The sequence below is a fragment of the Clarias gariepinus genome, chromosome 7 (genome assembly GCF_024256425.1).
Source record: "Clarias gariepinus isolate MV-2021 ecotype Netherlands chromosome 7, CGAR_prim_01v2, whole genome shotgun sequence".
In the NCBI taxonomy this organism is placed as follows: Eukaryota; Metazoa; Chordata; class Actinopteri; order Siluriformes; family Clariidae; genus Clarias; species Clarias gariepinus.
Genome location: NC_071106.1, coordinates 23,552,501 through 23,574,128, shown reverse-complemented (window position 1 = coordinate 23,574,128; position 21,628 = coordinate 23,552,501). Strand labels below are relative to the sequence as shown.

At 37.7% G+C, this 21,628-nt stretch overlaps 1 protein-coding gene across 1 annotated transcript in view; it reads left to right on the top strand.

Moving 5' to 3' along the window:
- Positions 1 to 21,628, top strand: part of kti12 (KTI12 chromatin associated homolog) — a 32,458-nt gene that overhangs the window by 8,078 nt on the left and 2,752 nt on the right. The window contains exons 2-6 of the mRNA XM_053500363.1: positions 11,442 to 11,493; positions 15,393 to 15,445; positions 15,603 to 15,658; positions 15,749 to 15,828; positions 16,094 to 16,253. Coding sequence (XP_053356338.1) covers positions 11,442 to 11,493; positions 15,393 to 15,445; positions 15,603 to 15,658; positions 15,749 to 15,828; positions 16,094 to 16,253 — 401 coding nt within the window. The remainder of the gene's footprint in view (positions 1 to 11,441; positions 11,494 to 15,392; positions 15,446 to 15,602; positions 15,659 to 15,748; positions 15,829 to 16,093; positions 16,254 to 21,628) is intronic.

Below are 21,628 nucleotides of genomic sequence, written 5' to 3'. Positions count from 1 at the left end.
AGCATTTACTAAGATTTGTATTTTTATGTATCTGAGCAATGTTCTTTCATAAAAAAAGGTTTGTTTAATAAATACAGATCTTACAACCATACATAATCTGTATACATTTTATTTTTCTGCTAATAAGACTTGAAAAGACTCGAAAGTCAAACCGTAGGACTTTGGACTTGACTTGAGACTTGTTGGCTTTGACTTGGGACTTGACTCGGGACTTGCCTGTCTTGACTCGGGACTTGACTCAGGACTTGAGGGCAATAAATTGAGACTTACTTGTGACTTGCCAAACAATGACTTTGTCCCACCTCTTCCACACGCATCCCAGGCAGACCACACGGGGCATCCATATGATTAGATCTCCAACCAGAAGTAGGACTCCAGGACGAGTTAGACAGGTTCAGAGGGCAGAGGAGGTCTGGATCACTAGCAGCTCATAGTATAGCTCGACAGAGAAATACGTAGAGTAAAAAGGAGAGAGGGAGAGAAAGAGGAGAGAGAGCAGGAGAGATGGCAGTTAGGTATGGTCACAGTCGAACAATGTATAAGGTGAATGTATAGTTAGTGCAGAGTGCAAGCAGGGACTCCGGCAAGACTAACTATGACAGCATAATTAAAAAGGGAGAGTCAGAAGGAAACACAGACATGAGGGCTTCCTGAGATGTAAAGCAACCAATCACCTCACAGTCAACAAACCTGAGTGATCAATGAGAGTGGGGAAGACCGCATCTAAACATACTAGTTCACCTAATACTCTACGTCCATGAGTCACCCACATCTGCTCCTTTATCTAAGTCTAACGGATAATGCCTAAGTACTATCTAAGTATACTCAGATACTGTGGCGGAAGACCATTTTATGCTTTATACGTCAAGAGTAGTATTTTAAAATCGATGCGAAATTACACATGGTAGAAAAATGCAACGTGGATAAGATAGGAATGATGTGCTCGTATTTTCTGGTTCGAGTGAGGACTCTCGCTGCTGCATTCTGTACTAATTGAAGTTTGTTTGAGCACCTTGTTGAACAACCAGACAGTAAGGCGTTAAAATAATCTAATCCTACAGGATAAAAGCATGAACTAGTTTTTCTGCATCGTTTGGTGACAATATATTTCTTAGGCAATATTTCTGAGGTGAATATTATCTACATGTGCTTCAAATGAAAGGCTGCAATCTATAATCACACCAAGGTCTTTTACTGTTGCACTTGATGGAACAGAAAGGCCATTTAAAATCAGTGTGTTTAGAAAGCTTACTTCTAGCTGCTTGTGGTCCTATGACTATGACTTATCAGGATTAAGCAGAAGGAAATTAATTAACATCCAATCTCTTATGTCCTGCACACATTGCTTAACTTTAGTAAACTGGCTTTTCTCATCTGGTTTTGCTGAAACGTATACTTGTGTGTCATCAGCATAACAATGAAAACTAATACCATGTTTATGAATTATGTTGCCCAGAGGAAGCATGTAAAGGGAAAAAAGCAGTGGGCCTAAAACAGAACCCTGTGGAACAACAAACTCAACTTGAGAAGATTTTGTGATACTACCTTTTCCAGAATTTGAGAGATAAAGTGGAGATTTGATATCGGCCTGTAATTTGAAAGCTGACAGGGGTCAAGGTCAGGTTTCTTGATTAGTGGTTTAATAACTGCTAATTTAAGGGATTTAGGAACATAGCCACTGCTGAGTAAACAGTTAATTACCTCAACAGGGGTTCTGTTATTGCTGGAACTATCTGCTTGAGAAAATGTGTCGGTATAGGATCTAATTCACAGGTTGACGATTTTGAAGAGGAATTGCTTGGAAGTCAACCGGAATGACCATAAACTTGATTTCGTAAAATCATAAAATGAATCAAAACTCTGTGTATACTTGCCTTTACAGACGTGAAAAATATATACTTAGAGAAATGTCTGCTCTTATATAAACTAATGGAAAACAAATTTTAGATTATGTAATTCTCATGAAACGTGAATTTTTGGCGCTTCCCCTGCTTCGGAGTTGATGACATGACACTATACCCTTTATTACAGCCGAAACCAAAGACATTAATGAATTATTAAAATGGTCAGAGTCTCCTTGCACTTATTATAATTATTTTACTTTAATTCAATTCAATTTTATTTGTATAGCGCTTTTTACAATTGACATTGTTGCAAAGCAGCTTTACGAACCAGTCCTAAACCTGAACAAGCAAAGAAATTAAATAGAAATATGTAAATTTGCATGAATGTGCAGGTGTACATTGTCCATGAGTGTGCATGAATGTCCAGAATGAGTGCAAAAAAGACAAATGTCCATAAGTGTGTATGTGCAAAATGGTTTAGTCCTGTTTAGTGTACTGATTGAGAGACTGTATTGCCTGCGGGTAGAAGCTCTCCCTCAGTCTCTCTGTATTGGCTAAATTCCTTCACGATCTTCTTGGCCTTGATCCAGCACTGCTTGCTGTAGATTGAATGCAGGTCAGGGAGCTCGGTGCGGATGATGGCACAGTAGAGCTCGTTTGTTCTGCATGGTGCTGTTTCCGAACCAGGTCGTGATGTTTCCTGTCAGGATGCTCTTTATGGTGCGGGAGTGAAATTCCTGAGCACCCTGGAGAGGGCAGTCTGAAGTCTCTTAAGCGTCTGAGGTGGCAAAAAAACTGTGTACAATGTCATTGATTCCAGAGAGTTAACTGACATTATCTTGAATGCACTGGGGATTCATACACAGTGGAGCTGGTTTTCTTTAACTATCTCTTTGTACATAAAGGGGCAGTCATCTTTCCCTTGTTTCTAGCCAATCTCTCCTTCTATTCAATTCAATTCAATTCAATTTTATTTGTATAGCGCTTTTAGCAATTTTCAATGCCGCAAAGCAGCTTTACATAGTCAAAAGAATTATTTAAGTTTGTATGAAATGTGAATTTGTATGAATTAAAATGGTCAGTTTGTCCCTGGTGAGCAAGCCGAGGGCGATAGTGGCAAGGAAAAACTCCCTGAGATGGTAATAGGAAGAAACCTTGAGAGGAACCAGACTCAACAGGGAACCCATCCTCATTTGGGTGAAACAGAAAGCAGTAAATGATCTGCATTTATACAGTGTGTAGGGTGGGAGGCAGTTCAGCTATAATAGCTGATGTTAATTGATGTTAATATGGAGTCCAGGTAGTAATTGAAGACCCAGGTAGACTTGTAAGAAGTTCCAGTCATGAACTATCGAACTGTCAAGTCCCCAGAGAAACAGTTGCCAACACCAGTCAAGGCCAGAACCATTTTCTAGGTAGAGAGAATCATTCCCAGACACCAGACGCATCCCAGAGAGACACACGGGGCATCCATGTGACGAGATCCTCAGCCAGAAGCGGGGCACCAGGATGGGTCAGACAGGTCCGGAGGGCAGAGGGAGTCTGGATCACTGGCAGCTCAGGAACGACATGTGTAGCTCGACAGAGAGAGAGAGAAAGAGTGAAAGGGGGGGACAGGAGGAGAGAGGAAAAAGAAAGAGGGGGGGAAAGAGAAGAAGAGGAGAGATGGCAGTTAGGTATGGTCACAGTCACACAATGTATAATGTGAATGTATATTAACTGTAGAGTGCAAGCAGAGACTCCGGCAGGACTAACTATGACAGCATAACTAAAAGGGAGAGCCAGAAGGAAACACAAACATGAGGGCTTCCTGACATGTAAAGCAAACAATCACCTCACCGTCAGCAAACCTGAGTGATCAATGAGAGTGAAGAAGACAGCAACCAAACATACCAGTTCACCATAATACTCTACGTCCATGAGTCCCCCAGATCTGCTCCTTTACCTATGGCAAATCTATTTATAAAAATGCTTGGCTAAATAAATAGGTTTTTAGCCTGGACTTAAACACTGAGACTGTGTCTGAGTTTTTCATACTTAAATACTGAGACTGTGTCTGTATTTTTCATAATACGCGGTACTGACAAGCAGCCTGCATCCTTTGATCGAAGTAGGCGTGGCGGATCGTAAGACACTAGCAGTTCGCTCAGGTACTGCGGCGCGAGACCATTTAATGCTTTATATGTCAAGAGTAGTATTTTAAAATCAATGCGAAATTTCACAGGGAGCCAATGGAGTGAAGATAAGATAGGGGTGATGTGCTCATATCTTCTGGTTCTGGTAAGGACTCTCGCTGCTGCATTCTGGACTAGCTGAAGCTTATTTATGCATCTAGCTGAACAACCAGACAGTAAGGCATTACAATAGTCCAACCTAGAGGTGATAAAAGCATGAACTAGTTTTTCTGCGTCGTTTAGCGACAATAAATTTCTTATTCTGGCAATATTTCTGAGGTGAAAGAATGCTATCCTGGTAATATTATCTACATGAGCTTCAAATGAAAGGCTGGAATCAATAATCACACCAAGGTCTTTCACTGTTGCATTTGATGGAACAGAAAGGCCATCTAAAGTTACGGTGTGATCTAAAATTTTACTCCTAGCTGTATGCGGTCCTATGACTAGAACTTCTGTCTTATCCGGATTTAGCAGAAGGAAGTTAATTAGCATCCAATTTCTTATGTCCTGCACACATTGCTCAATTTTAGTAAGCTGTTTTTTCTCATCAGGTTTTGCTGAGACATATAACTGTGTATCGTCAGCATAACAATGAAAACTAATACCATGCTTACGGATTATGTTGCCCAGAGGAAGCATGTAAAGGGAAAAAAGCAGTGGACCTAAAACTGAACCCTGCGGAACGCCAAACTCCACTAGAGAACATGCAGAATCATCACCATTTAAGTCTACATACTGATAACGATGGGTCAGATAGGATCTGAGCCAGGAGAGGGCTGTACCCTTAATTCCCACTACATTTTCTAATCTGTGAAGAAGAATAGCGTGATCAACAGTGTCAAAAGCTGCACTGAGGTCAAGTAATACAAGCATAGTTACACAACCCTGATCAGAGGCCAATAGAATGCCATTTACTACTTTAACGAGCGCTGTCTCTGTACTGTGATGAGGCCTAAATCCTGACTGATACAGTTCATGTATGCCATTTCTATGTATATGAGCATAGCTGCTCCGCTACTATCTTTTCCAGGATCTTAGAGATAAAGGGGAGGTTTGATATCGGTCTGTAACTGGACAGCTGACAGGGGTCGAGGTCAGGTTTCTTAATTATTGGTTTGATAACTGCTAATTTAAAAGATTTTGGAACATATCCAATGCTGAGTGAAGAATTAATTATTCTCAACAGGGGTTCTATTATTGCTGGTACTATCTGTTTAAGAAAATGTGTCGGTACAGGATCTAATATAGAGGTTGATGAATTTGAAGAAGAGATGAGTGAAATTAGTTCATTCTCTTCAAGGGGAGTAAAGTATTCTAGGTTCTGGTCTGACATGGCTAGATTAACATCTGCATCAATTACATTGTTCGGTTTCAAAACCTCAATTTTATGCCTAATATTTACAATTTTATTATTAAAAAAGTTCATGAAGTCCTCACTATTGCATGATGTTGTTGTGGAGATTTCTGCAGTGGTCTTATTTCTGGTTAATTTGGCTACAGCATTAAATAAGAATCTAGGATTATTTTTGTTATTTTCTATAAGAGTGGAGAGATATGTTGATCTAGCTACACTAAGAGCTTTTCTATAGTTCAGGATGCTCTCCTTCCATGCTATTTGAAATACTAGTAATTTAGTTTGACGCCATTTACGTTCTAATTTCCGAGCGGTCTGTTTTAAAGTGCGCGTGTGATCGTTATACCAGGAAGCAAGTTTTTTATCTCTAATAATTTTTCTTTTGACTGGAGCTACATTATCTAGGGTATAGCGAAATGTCGACTCTAAATATTCAGTCGCCTGATCGAGTTCTGTGGGGTCAGACGGTGATCTAATCGAAGTTGGGAACTCTGGGAGATTACTGATAAAACTCTGTTTGGTAGTTGATGTGAATGTACGTTTCATACGGTAGCGCGGCGCTGTGTGTACATTATTATTGTGACACACTTGAATTGAGACAAGATAGTGATCTGAGATAACTTCAGATAGTGGTATTGTGAATAAATTTCTTATACTTAATCCAAATAATATTATTAAATCTAAAGTGTGACCTGCTTTATGAGTGGGTCCTACTACACACTGATTTACTCCTACCGAGTCCAGTATAGACATAAATGCAGTTCTCAGAGGGTCTTCTGGGTTTTCAAAATGAATATTAAAATCTCCAGCAATTAACACTTTGTCTACAGAAACGACTAGGTTTGAGAGGAAATCTGCAAATTCACTAAGAAATTCCGAGTACGGCCCTGGAGGTCTGTAAATGACAATTAGCGGGATCGACTGAGCTGACTTAATATAGTTAAATACACTTATGTTACTATAAAGAATTTCAAATGAATTAAATTTGTGTCCGTGTTTTTGTACAATAGTCAAATTATCATTGTGAATAACTGCGACGCCTCCTCCTCTACCAGTTAACCGAGGCTGGTGTATGTAGCTGTATCCAGGAGGACTAGCTTCATTTAGAGCTACATACTCGTCCTGTTTAATCCAGGTTTCTGTTAAACAGAGTATATCAAACTCCTGATCTGTGATAATTTCATTAACTATAACTGCTTTAGATGCGAGAGATCTAATATTTAACAGTCCTAGCTTCAGATCAGAGGTGCCGGCTGCGCATTCAGTCTGATCCAAGTTTGTGGTCTTTATGCTAATTAAATTACTAAAACAGACTTTCTGAGTCTTTCTAAATTTGCTTCTGAGAAGCACTTCCTTATGATCATGATTCCACAGTTCTGTGTCAGCTTAGGGGAGGGTATTGGCAATTTAATGACCCTAAGTCTCTTAGATCTTCAATTTCTTTGGAGGTCAGCTCAGAGTTCAGGTTTTGTTTCATTAAAACAAAAAATCTTTGTGCTCATACCTTTAAGTGTAGGATGCAGGAAAAAGCAACATGACCTTTCATTCTATTCTTTTTGTCTTCTACTACTGCTTCTAAAGGCCCAATTCAGAGGGATATTTTCGTGATGTAATTAACAGTTCTTCTAACCAGTTAAAAACGTTCCACGTTTTAATAGGAGTTTGGGTATCCATCATTAATAATAATTGTCTTAAAAAAGAAACTTGGACCCCACTTATACATTTATTCATTCTTATTTAATAATACATATAGGCATGAAAATATGTAGTTCCAAACACATGTATACTATGTAAAAGTACTGAAAAGAAATAACAGTAATAAGCAATGCTTATCCGTTCTTGACATGTTTCTTAAAGGTCCTACACATTATATTTTTCATTAAATTTTAATATGATCTTTAGGGTCCTAATAAAAAGTTTGTATTATACGTTAATTAAAAATTCAAAAGGATTGTGTAAAAAAACACTACTTTTACCTGGTAAAAACTAGCTCTGTTCTCAGCAACCTGTTTCAGTACATGCTAATTTAAATGCTCATGACCTCTGCTGAGCCCGCCCCCCCCGTTCTGTGGGGCGTGACACGTCGGGTATAGCGACGGAAGTGTAGTCCAGTGCGGGCAATGCTTTGGACTGCATTACCCACAAAGCATTGCCACAACGCAGTGCTTTGTGGGTAATGCAGTCCAAACTGGAAAACTATGGATTATAGAGCCCGAGCCTGTTTTCTTCAGTCGTTTTTGGTTTGATTTAAGTACGGAACCTACGCGGAAGTTTGTAATATCGCCTGACAACACAGAAATTAAAAGAATGGACATGCATCGACCCGTTTGTCTTTCTCATCACTGCATGTGCATGAATTAACGGGCTGTTGCGCTGCCGCGAGCAACAACAAGAAAAGCGGAGAAGCTTACTGAGAGAGATACGGACGCGATGTGTTTACTGATGTGTTTACATGACTTCTTAATCTTCGACAGACATTGTTATAAACCATGTTATCTAACGTAACAAAGGTAAGCATAATATAGTTTTCCGACTACGTACACAGTTTGCAACTAGACAATCACCTTAATGCATTGTTTATTATAAACGGGCGATTAGGGATTATATAGAGACGGATGTACACAGAGAAGAAGCCATAACCATGTTCTATGAGAGTGTAAGTTAACTTACACTCCGCATTCATCGTGATTATTAGAAAAGGCGATCTGCAAAGAGTCATAGTAAAAGGAATTACACTCACCGGGACTGGTGAAGATGAAGCAGGAACACGAAGCGTTAGTACAGATCCATTTTTTAGGAGCAGCTTCCTAGTAAAACCTGCTTTATATTGACCCGCGATCATAGAGCAGTCTGGTGAGAAATGATTATCGCAAACATGAACGCATTTAGGTAAATCGGCGGGGATGTTAGCTTCAAAAACTAAATTCAGCCACTGCGTCCTCAGTGGCTCAGATACCTAACCCTAGGTAGGTACCCTAGGTCACTTACCCTAGGTAGTGAATGACGACTGCTGTGTTTGCTATTACACCCAACTACTGTACACCACACTCGCTTAGGCGTCATTTTGCTCCAGCGGCGAAAAACAATGGCCGACAGCGTCTTCTCACTCGGGGCGGGTCTTTGCTAAAACACCAGTGTCAATCAACTTGTGTAGGAGCGTCCTCTGTCGGTTTGGCGTCACATTGACAGGCTTTTGCGATTGGCCTGATTTCAGAAGGGGGATGTTACTGTAATAAACGAAAAGAAAACCACTGGGCGGCTCTTTATCATCGTAGAGTGGTTGTGTACGCACTCTTCTAACACACAGTTTAGTCCAAACAGCTTAAAAAAGTGCATGTAGTGCTGTATGACCCCTTTAATAAGTGACTTCTTCCTGAAGACGTCTAATAAGTAATTCCATCGCAAATCATCCAGTGGAAGAGAAATTTTCCACCATCACTTTCCAGATTTTGCTGATTTTTTTTTTAACAATTGTTGATATTGGCATGAGAACAAAAAAACCCAATTTTTTTGTCCCAACTCCCTCTCGTTAAAAAATGGCAGCCATCTTGATTTTTGGCCTCGATGCACTTCAAGACGTGCCATGCACCCTTTTCGAAACCCCCTTTTTCTTGATAACTCACTTGCTATATGTCATATGAAGATATGGGTGTATTTATGTAATTTTTCATGTAGATTCAGGTTCTGCAATCTCGACCAGAAGATAGTTTATCGAATTTTCGACCCCCCAGAACCCAAGGTCTGTACGTATATATGTTACTCAAAAAAAATAGGGGTTACTTCACATCACCTCATCTTGAAAATAAATAAAAACCAGGGGTGTGTTATGCCCTGTTTTATGGAAATCATCAAAAATTAATTGTCCAGGTTTTGCAAATGTTTTATGATTTGACACACCGAAATGTACAGCGATATCTGTAGAAAACTTAATGCATACTCATAAAATCTGCTCTTTTCAAAGTGGAAGTTACCGCAAATTCTTCTGTAATGCCTATCTAGTCAAAGAATGATAATGAAGTTATTTTATCTTTCTATACTAAAAGGACATTTTAGCTTTTAGGGTCTGGTAGCAAAAATCACAGTTTTTGTTTCATCACCCTGGGTATCTTATTCTGAATGAACAAAGCCCACAAAATAAGTTTATGGATTAAGACCAAAAGGGTACATGTACATGTAGAAGATCTGTCAAGTTGCAGGGACACAAATAATATCAACTAGGAACGGCATGCACATGAAGGCCAAATTCATTAACATGGTGAGGGAAATTTGTAACATTTTTATAATTCTTGTACTAGAAGGATGCACCATCTGAGAAGTAATGCACATGATTTAAATTTGGTAGAAGAACTTTCAGTGGATTCATGATAACCTCATAAACTTGTGAACAACAATAGCATTGTGTTTCCTTTCATTACTGACAACACAAAAACTTTTGCAACTTAGTGAACCATCGTTTTCACTACAATCCCTATAGTAAACCACAAAGGGATGCAGAGTCACCTGGGATGTATCCCAATGAAAACCTTGAACAACATCCTGACAAATGAAAATCCATCCAGGCAGAATCCATGAGGATAACAGCCTCCTCTCCAGTGGGAAGTTTCCCTTTTAGTTCTTTCAAATAAGCAGCTTGGACCTTGGCTGTATAGTGATGAGCTGTGCAGGAGTCACATTTTTCACAAAGTCTCATAATGAAATCAGACCCTGAAAAAGACATGTCAGAAATTTTGCTATGGCTTTCATGATTCCACTGCTTGAACTGAACAGTGTCATCTAAGTCCAAATCAGCATTTTTAAATATACCATCAAGATAATCAGATAGATTTGATTTATGGGGGCACTGCTCACACCTGTGCAACATACAGTTACAAGTCGCTCATTTTCTGACAAATCCTGCAGCCGAATTAAGCGTTTTGATTTCACGTAGTGCTTTAGATGGCATTGGCTATTGAGAGCTAAGCCAATACTACATGTTTCAGGTCCTTCTTCCATGACTTTCATAGAGATTGTGATTAAGACAACAAACTACATTGGAAAGATTCAGTAAACAAATTAACATAAAGGAAACACACTCTCCTGCTTCTGTTTTTCTGTACTTAATTAGTACCAAGAAAAAGATGATGCAATCACCAAGTTTCTTGAGTGCGTGGTCACTCATGGAGTTGGTTAGAGATAATTCAACTTTCTGATCAGTATAAACCTGAATGGTTCAGTTACAGGATACTGTTTGACAGTAATAAATGTATCTTACATGTACCACCATAAAATAACACATTTACTGGTATATAAGGCCTATTGTGTAGATCCATGTACATTCTCTGTATATAAATGTGTATCAAATCGTAAAACATTTGTAAAACCTCGACATTTAATTTTTGATGATTTCTATAAAACAGGGCATAACACCCGTTTTTTAATTTATTTTCAAGATGGGGTGATGTGAAGTAACCCCTATTTTTTGAGTAACATATACACATGCAGACCTTGGATTCTGAGGGGGGCCGAAAAGGGGTACTCCCCAAAAAATTGGGACAAAAAAATTGGGAGTTTTTATTTTCATGCCAATACCAACAATTGGTGAAAAAATCTGCAAAATCTGTGATCATGTGGTGGCACCCACTGGTTGATTTGAGATGGAATCACCCTAATGTCAATTTAGCACAGATGACCTTTTTCCTGAATCTTAAGGGTCTGCAAAAAGGAGGTAAATAAGGATAAAGGTTCATTGTCCGTAAAGTGTCTGCATTGAACCATGGCCCTAGCATGGATGTCCATATTGATTAATTAGTCGTTAATTGGTCAACAGATAGCAAAAAGGGTGTCTCTAAGAAGTCTGCTTGGCTGGTAACCTTTGACATCTCAGGGCCTTTGTCTTCCTATATTCTAAAAAAGTTACAAACAGCTATAACTGTAAGAAAAACCTGTGCGGTTTTGTTCTAGCCAAATTGAAAGGTCTTAGAAAAATGTTAAGCTTGAGTGTGTTCTTCTGTGCAGTCATGTGCAATTATAAAAATGTCAAATGTTTATGTTTGGTGTAAACTAACAAAAAAATAATTATAACCCCAGACACGCAGAGGGAGAAAGATTTGAGAGGTGCTTTGAGGTCTGAAGTTGAAAGGTGAGTTCATAACAGGCCACCAGACTGCAACCATTTACTTACGTACAGCTTATGACCATTTTTCAAGACATTGCAACACAGTTTTATAATTATGTTAAAATCCTAAAATACCCTATTTGTGGGTGTATACTGGTTCATGTTAGTAAATTTCTTCAAAATATCTTATAGTTATGGTGATGATTATGGTGATAGTGATGGTTTTACTACTGTCAACTGCAATTTATACGAACTTAAGAACTAAAATTTAGCAAAAATTTTGCCTCGGCATACGTAGCACTTTCACCACCCGCATACAAGCATACTTCCAGTTGCTAATCAAAACTTGTTGACAGTGGAAAGCCAACGGAGCAAGTTTACTTTTTTTTTTGGAAAAGTAACACTGTGGGCAGATGTTGTCAGCAAGTCCTGCAATCTTTATAAAGCTTGTCAGCAGGCAGAAACATAAAGTGCCCTAACATCTCTTAGTAGATGGCTTTGTTGATTTTGGAATTAATAAAACACAATGGAACAACATCAGCGGATGTTGTACAAACTTTACACTGGACTTTATGCAACTTGGATTCTCTGCTCCTCTTTCTTCTTACCTTTATTTTGTAGATGAAATTGAAATTATGGAACTCCAACGTTTTCAAAATGAAATAAAAAAATAGGACATGATGAAATAAATCAATGTATAAATAAATAAGACACAGATATGTACTATGAGAATGATATTGTGAAATAATGGAATTTTTTCCAATAACAAAAATTATTGCAGAGGCATTTTATTTAATTCACGCTGTTTTTATTTCAAAATGTCATTTTTTCAAAGTCAGTTTTTATTTCAAAATCCCGTTTTTCACAATGGCCTATTTATTTCATAATGCGACTTTTCAGCAGATTGAGTTGTTCTGTCAATCAAGAGCGATACGGCGGAGCCAGCTGTGTGATTGGTTGCTCCTTTATTCAGATGTAAGTAATAGCGCATAAAGTATCAATTTGGGTCTAATAGTGCAATACGTATTCTATCCAGTAGGTGGCAGTACAGTGTCTACTGGTAAATTATCCCACTCTTTCTGATCTGCTAAAATGAGCAGAACTGTATGAAGTTCACACCAGTACACCATCTTCCATGACTTTTGACTTAGCACACAACTTGTATACAACAAGTATAAAAATACAACGCAGTACAGAAAAAAAATGCTTTTTAAGTATATTATTTGAAGTATCACTGAATATACACTACCGTTCAAAAGTTTCTAACTCTATGATCGTTCCTTCTACATTGTAAAGGAATGCTAAAGGCGTCAAAAAAATTCATTAATCTCCTTTGAACAGTTAATGGTGAGATGTGTCTCTGTAAAGCCTTCATAACGCCTCTAATCTGAGGTGCTGTTAATTGGTAATTTTTCAGGCTGATAACTTTAAATGAACTTCTCGTCTGCGGCAGAGGTAGGTTTTGGTCTCGCCCTCCTGGGAAGGCCTTCATGAGAGCCAGTTTTACTTGGGTGCTTGACAGATTTTTCAAATGCACTTGACAATACTGTTCTTGCGAAAACTACTACAGAAAGGCTGACCTCTGTCTTAAAATAACAACTAACTGTTGTTTTTGTTGTTGTTACGTAATTACCTAATTCCATGTGTTATTTTATAGTTTTGAAATCCCCAGTATTGTTGTAGAATGTAGAAAATAAATCACTAAACAAAACCAAAAAAATTTGCAAGTGACCCCAAACTTTTGAACGGTAGGTCATATTTGTAAAACAAAGGAAAGAACATTAAGACAAACAACATATAAAACTATAAAGATAAAATTTTAGCAGGTCAGGGAGGATCATCTTGATGCAGTCAGTATAAGATATGCCACTTATCAGTGTAAGCTGCAAGTGCAGCAGGTCAGTGATGATGAACCAGTGCCTGCTGATCATAACCAACACCTCTCCCCTTCTCTACCTGAATGAAAATGGTGCCAATCAAACTGAACAGGTAATCTGGAATAAAATCAGTAGCATCAGCTCATGCAAGTAATTATTATTGTAATCAATATTATTTCAAAATAATATTTCCTTAGCCTTATTTTGAATTAATGTTGACTACAATAATAATTCAAATGAGTAACTAGTTTACTAGCTCGAGCTAATGCTGCCCCTGATTTTATTCCAGTTTATCTGTTCAGTTGATTTTCACTTGGCTCGGTATAGAAGGGGATAGGTGCTGGTCCTCATCATCACTGACCCTGAGGCTGCTGGATCCAGACTCGCTGTCCCTGACCGTAATGTTACAGTTGTCAGAGCCTGCGAAACTGCAATTTCCTCTCACGCCAAATGCAGAATCTGTTAATTTGAAGAATTTCACAGAATCTCCTTTAAATTTTCAGCTTCACCTTTTCTTTTTTTTTTTTAAATTTTTATCCATGGCAATTATTTATTCTTTGCTGTGTCGAGAAAGTATTCAAATCTCTCCCTCAATAAATTAAAAGTGAAAGGGGGCGTTGTTTCAGAACACGTATGGAATCTGATTACAATACATTTACATGCACACAAACTGTGCCGCTTTGGGCCGGATAGCGGGGGGAAAAAAGAGCTCAGAGCCAGCAATAGCGTTTAGCACAAAACCTTTATCAGCCTTTTTTAGCGTCACAAAATTATAATACAAAACATACAGTAAAAGTAAAGAAAAGGGTAAAACAATAGAACGTTTCGGTATCGAAAGGAGCAGCACCGCTGAGCTCCTGCGCACGCGCACACACCTCCTCACGCGCACACCTTCTCAGCAGACAGGCGCAGCAACTTATAAAGGGCAACATACTGTACATACATAATGTGATATACAACATAGTTTTGGCCGTTACAAAACACACACACGTTATCGACGTTATCTGCATATAAAAGAGATGCAATGTTATTGTTTCCGTCATTTTTTAAATAAATTTACGTACTGAATGGCCCGGCCACATTGACCAGGTGCTCCAGACGGCCAGTCCGCCACTGACTAGCACGTTATTGCTAGTTGACAGAACGACTCAATCTGCTGAAAAGTCGCATCATGAAATAAATAGGCCATCGTGAAAAACGGGATTTTGAAATAAAAACTGACTTTGAAAAAATGACATTTTGAACTAAAAACAGCATGAATTAAATAAAATGCCTGTGCAATAATCTTTGTTATTGGGAAAAATTATGACGATGAAATATTATTTCATAATAATAAGTAAATTTATATAGCAGAGTGCAATATATTTCACAATAATAAGCTTTTTTTCGAAATCTGCTCCATTATTTCACAATATCATTCTCATATTACATATCTCTGTCTTATTTATTCATAGAGTGATTTATTTTATCATGTCCTTTTTATTTGTTTGATTTTGAACACTTTGGAGTTCCATATGAAAATATGTAGAGTAAATATACTCAACAGACATAGAATGTACTACGAATTATAAAGTCGTTAATAGAGTCCTTGACCTTATCCGAAAGCAATGGATTTCAATTTAAGTATGTGCTTAGAGAACCAGTCTTTAATAAGGCATATGTCATGCGAAAGATAAAAAAATAATAGAATGGTCCAAGTTGTCTGATGATTCGTTCCACAACCCCAAAATATTCATATAAAAATGATTAATACAAGATATAAAGTAAAAATAAAACAAATTAACCTGCACTTTACCCCTTGAAAAACATGCGTAAAAGAAAAGTTTAACAACAGGCTCATGCCCACATTCTGTCTGGCTTCTCTCAATACTATCTGCTATCTTAAGTGTTTATCAGTAATGCAGTTAGGATGTTTTAAATGGTGCAGTTAAATATTGCTCTCTACATATATATCTGACTCATATATGACTCTTAAAGCAACATATATATATATATATATATATATATATATATATATATATATATATATATTCCCCTCTAAAACAGGAGAATCAACAAAGATGATATTGTAATTCTGGATTCCCTAAATTACATTAAAGGTGAAGTATACATATTTTTCATTAGCGTTATTTAGTGATGGTATTTTAGGATATAATACTAAAACATTCACTTTCTGTCTTTCTGCCTGTCTTATTGTTCTGTCAGCTGTAAGCTTATTTTTGTTAGTATTATCTTATCCCCAAATATGTTTTACAGGTTACAGATATGAACTTTTTTGTCTCATCAAGCATGTACAGACACCACACTGTTTGGTATGTGCAATTATGTTAGTAAGCCTCATTTAACATTTTTTAAATGTGTATAACGATCTTGATATTTCTGTACACATTCACATTATTCAGGTCTACTGTTTGACATCTCCTGAAATAAGCTCAGAATGGAACAAAGAAAGAGAAGCAGATTATCGATATTCCCAGGAAGTGTAAGCAGATATTTACCTCTTTTCCATAGTCCTAGTTTTAAGATTTAGAATTACATGTTCCTTATGGAAGTGTTTAAAGCCATAAATGCTAGAAGCCACCAAGTAAATTTGATAAATCTGTTCTAATCCTATACTTTATGTACCTTTTGTAAAGATTTTTTTGGGAAAAAATCCACATTATTGTGAATAATTTTGGGATTTTTTAATCATGTTTTTTCATCGACAATATTTACTTTAATTATGTTTGTCCCCCCTTTTCCTTTAGACTGGATGCTCTAATTCTAAGATTTGAAGCTCCTGACTCAAGAAATAGGTGGGATAGTCCTCTTTTTACTATTGAAAAGGAGGACAAACTTCCATTTGAAGCCATCTCTGATGCCATTTTCAAAAGGAAGGTGCCACCACCTAATCAGTCAACACAAAGTGTAAGAAAATGTTCTTAGTTTGTATATTCCAGTATTATTAATATATGAATGCTTGCCCATGGATTATTAAGGAGGAAATTATAATGTTTTATAAAGCAAGCCCTATAAATGCAGGTTATATTTTCCAGCGATATAGATGCCTCTCTGTAAATTTAATTAATCAGTTTAATTTAATCATGAAGTGGTCACTCTTCTAAAATATACCCCTTGTGGGGTGTGTGTAAGTGTGGGAGAGTGAGTGTGGGAGAGTGAGTGTGGGAGAGTGAGTGTGGGAGAGTGAGTGTGGGAGAGTGAGTGTGGGAGAGTGAGTGTGGGAGAGTGAGTGTGGGAGTGAGTGAGTCGTCCTTTCATGCGCGCTTGTACTGTTTATTATAACACACAAGTGCACGTAAAGCAAAAGCAAGTGTCATGAGAGTGGTTCCTTGTTAAAGATTCAGTTTCTCTCTCTCTCTCTCTCTCTCTCTCTCTCTCTCTCTCTCTCTCTCTCTGTGATTCCATTAGTGTGTGTGCCCCTTACCTCCTTCTCTCACCTTCACAAAAATACACACACTCTAACGGAAACACTGCTCTGTCGCGGTAAAATACAGGTTAATTTGTTTTATTTTTACTTTACATCAGTGATTCCATTAGTGTGCGCACGTTTGATTGTCATTAGAGAGGTTTCTTGTTAAGTTTCCTAATAAAGCAGTGTTTCTATTAGTGTGTGTGTAAAAGTCGTTCCACACAGTAGCCCCCTTAAATAAGAAAAAGAACGGAGGACTACTTGGTAAAACAAGAGGAGGGAGAGAGGGAGTCATTTCTCATCTTCACTTACTTTAGTTTCACACACACACACACACAAACACAGCATGTGCGCACACAAACACACTAACCGAAACACTTAACTGTCTGGAAAACCTGTAAAGTGCAGGTTAATTTGTTTTATTTTTACTTTATATTTTGTATTAATTCTTTTTATAGATTTCTTTTTTTGGGTTGTGGAATGAATAATCTGAGTTTTCATTATTTCTTAATGGGGGAATTTGCTTTAATATACAGTGGGAGCCGCGTCAAATAGCCGCGGCTGTGTGAATAGCGTGCGGCTGCCCTATGGACGGTGTGATCCCCCCCTCCTGCCAGAAAGGCATGTCAAGATTTCACAGTTAACACGCCCATTCAAGCCCTATTTATTTATTTACGTGGTGCCACCACTAGAACACGTTAACACAAGGCAGCAATTTAGCTGCGCTGAGTTGCAATCACGTGATTATAACAACCCACCCCACCTACGCCGAACTGACGCTATCAAACTGCACTACAGAGATGAAGATGGCGGCTTAATGGACCTTATTCAGAGTAAGTGGTGACTTTTTTTTATATAAAATTAGTTTGGGTTAGTTTACAGTTTATTTCCCAGTTTAGTTTTTTTATTGGCCGTTTTGAAAATCACTGGCAGCACCAGCAGCGGCCAGATGTGACTTTAGATAACTTAATGATTTGTTTACCAAGTCTAAACGTAACATTACAGCTTACTGTCAGTGTCACAAACTCACAATGTCACTTCACTTTTCCTTAAAAAGATTCCAAAAACTTCAAAAATACCATTAATGTCCCTATCACAAAAGCTGCACTACCCGATGAAGAGTGTTTGTGCTCTCTGAAAATGCGCTCATTCTGCGCAAATCTGACTGTTATAGTTTGGCTTCAAAGATGAACTAATGCTCATATGTGAGTGTTATATCGCTTAACTTATTTGTATAAAAAGCGCAATAAGTAAATTCTCGGTTAATTTAATGCAGACGATAATAGAAACAGACAAAGTTCAAATGGTTAACATTTTAGCACTGTTTATTTACATTCCCAAAACAGTATTTTACACACTCTGTGGTGAATAGGTTTATTAATACATTTTATTTTATAACAACTAAATATTCTGTAAAGTTTATTTATCTTTGTCTTCACTAAATTCTCCTGTTCTCTTTAATCAGAGATCCGCTGTGAAGGATGGGGTCAGACGGGTGACGGCTGGCCTTTTGGAGCTCCTGGAGGAGCCTGAACAAGCTGTTGAGGGAGCTGTAGTAGAAAGGATGTCACAGTGCAACAGCTTTAGAATGATGTTTGGTCAGGTCTATATTCTGAACATAGAATTGCAAAACCTCTGACACTTTGGGGGGAACAAAGACTTAAACTGTTCCATAGTAATAATAATAATAATAGTAACAAATAATAGTTTTTAAAATGGATATTTTAATATAAAAGAATCAGATAGAGACTGATAAGCAGCTGGTGTTATCTAGGTATTTTAATGACCTTTAAGCAAAAATACGTGTGCAAATGTGTTTGTGTTAAAGCCAACTGCAGGAGCGCACACAGGCACCTCTCCAACCACAAATGCTTTAACTGTTGTCTTGTAAATCATTGATTAAACAGCTGTTCAGCAGAGAAAACAACAACAATTAATAAACACTTGAAACAATTTATAATTTGCGTTTGTGCTATTTTGTGTTTAAGTGACCCAAATTAATTTTTTCCCTAGTTTTCTTAGAACTTCATTAAAAGACAAACTTAGGAGGAGTGGAATGTGAGAAAGGTAAGGTGGGAAAATCTCAGTAGAGAGATTTACTCACTGTTAGATGGTGCTAAGATGGGTTCTTTTGTCCTGCCGACGCACAAATGTGCTTGTGTTAAAGCCAGCTGAGACAAACCTGACGAATGCAAGAGCACACACACACACACACACACACATACATACACACACCGGTGGCACTTTAACTGTTAGTGCATCAACGTTGTCTTGTAAATAGCTGATTAAACCTATAAACACAGCTGTTCAAAAAAAAAATACTAGACAGACACAGTCTATTTTGTCCGCAAGTGAAATACATCAATACGTTAATAATTTACACCACATTACATAACATTAGTGCAGAAGTATCTAAAGAGACTTGTCTCTATTACATCATGACTTTAAAACATTCACATTATGTTCGAAATGTAGACAGTGTTTATTTTGCTGAACATTACAAAAACAGCCATGTCCAATAAAGCAGTGCATCTTTAATAAGCCATATTGGTTTTGAGTCAAAAGTAAAATTAACGAAAGACTGAGTGTCCTGTAAACTTGACCCTGAACAGCCACGGGCTGACTAACAATAATAGTTGATTGTTTTTATATTTAGTTTTTTTTTTGTATATATTTTTAAGAGTATATAATTTGTTTTGTCATCTGTTTACAGCATTAGCTGATTTTGTGATTGAGGCCCATGGGTTACATTGAAATCATTTTTTTAGTAGAATGCCAGGCTTTAGTAACCTTCATAAAAAAAAATCATAATATAAGCTCTCTCTCTCTCTCTCTCTCTCTCTCGCACACACACACACATACAGTTGTGGCCAAAAGTTTTGAGAATTACATAAATATTGGAAATTGGAAAAGTTGCTGCTTAAGTTTCTATAACAGAATGTTATGAAGAGTGATCAGATCAGAGTCCTTCTTTGCCATGAAAATTAATCCCAAAAAAAAGAAATTTCCACTGCATTTCATTGCTGTCATTAAAGGACCTGCTCAGATCATTTCAGTAATCGTCTTGTTAACTTAGGTGAAAATGTTGACGAGCACAAGGCTGGAGATCATTGTCAGTCTGATCGGGTTAGAATGGCAGACTTGACATATTAAAAGGAGGGCGATGCTTAAAATCATTATTCTTCTATTGTTAAACATGATGACCTGCAAAGAAACGCGTGCAGCCATTATTGCGTTGCATAAAAATGGCTTCACAGGCAAGGATATTGTGGATATTGGATATTGCACCTAAATCAACAATTTATAGGATCATCAAGAACTTCAAGGAAAGAGGTTCAATTCTTGTTAAGAAGGCTTCAGGGCGTCCAAGAAAGTCCAGCAAGATCAGCAGGTGTGAGCGCATCTGCACGCACAGTGAGGCGAAGACTTTTGGAAGATGGCCTGGTGCCAAGAAGGACAGCAAAGAAGCCACTTCTCTCCCAAAAAAAAAACATCAGGGACAGATTGATCTTCTGCAGAAAGTATGGTGAATGGACTGCTGAGGACTGGGGCAAAGTCATATTCTCCGATTTGCCTCCTTCCGATTGTTTGGGGCATCTGGAAAAAGGCTTGTCCGGAGAAGAAAAGGTGAGCGCTACCATCAGTCCTGTGTCATGCCAACAGTAAAGCATCCTGAGCCTATTCATGTGTGGGGTTGCTTCTCATCCAAGGGACTGGGCTCACTCATAAATTTGCTCCAAAACCAAATTTGCTCCATGAATAAAGAATGGTACCAAAACATCCCCCAACAGCAACTTCTTCCAACAATTCAACAACAGTTTAGTGAACAATTCATTTTCCAGCACGACGGAGCACTGTGCCATAAGGCAAAATTGATAACTAAGTGGCTCGGGGACCAAAACGTTGAAATTTTGGGTTCATCGCCTGGAAACTCCCCAGATCTTAGTCCCATTGAGATCTTGTGGTCAATCCTCAAGAGGCGGGTGTACAAACAAAAACCCACTAATTCTGACAAACTCCAAGAAGTGATTATGAAAGAATGGGTTGCTATCAGTCAGGATTTGTCCCAGAAGTTGGTTGAGAGCATGCCCAGTTGAATTGCAGAGGTCCTGCAAAAGAAGGACCAACACTGCAAATACTGACTCTTTGCATAAATGTCATGTAATTGTGGAAAAAAGCCTTTGAAACGTACAGTATATATTTTTTATACTATAGCCTATATATTTTTATATATATATATATTTATTATACAGTATTATATTTCAGTACATCACAGAAACAACTGAAACAAAGATCTAAAAGCAGTTTAGCAGCAAACTTTGTGAAAACTAATATTTGTGTCATTCTCAAAACTTTTGGCCACGACTGTACGGTACACGTACACACAAATAACACATGAAATCGTGTAAAACCAAATGAAACTAGGGCAAAAAATATAAGCAGTAAAAATACAGTAGTATACTGTAGGTGATCCCTGTCCTGCGATAACAGGCGCTAACCCTCTGGAACTGTTTAGTTGATTTGGTATTGTTTTCAAGTGTGAATGTTTAAAGGGATTTAATCTGTCTTTGCTGCCGCATCTATTCACAGTTGTGATGTTATTAATGCTCCATTAGATCTTTGATTGGAAACGTTATGTATAGTTAAATAGCCAAAGAAATATTGATCCGCATGGGCAGATATTTGTTTCAGATATTATGCGCCATTAATCGATTTCTTATGGCAATTTTTGACGAAAAAACATCAGCGAAAACATAAAAAATAACAAACCCAAGCAGAAGTTACATTTTAAGCTTTACTTTGCAGCAAATATTATCTACCAGTGTATTAAACGGAAATAGATAAAATACACCATCATGTAAAATAGCCCGCA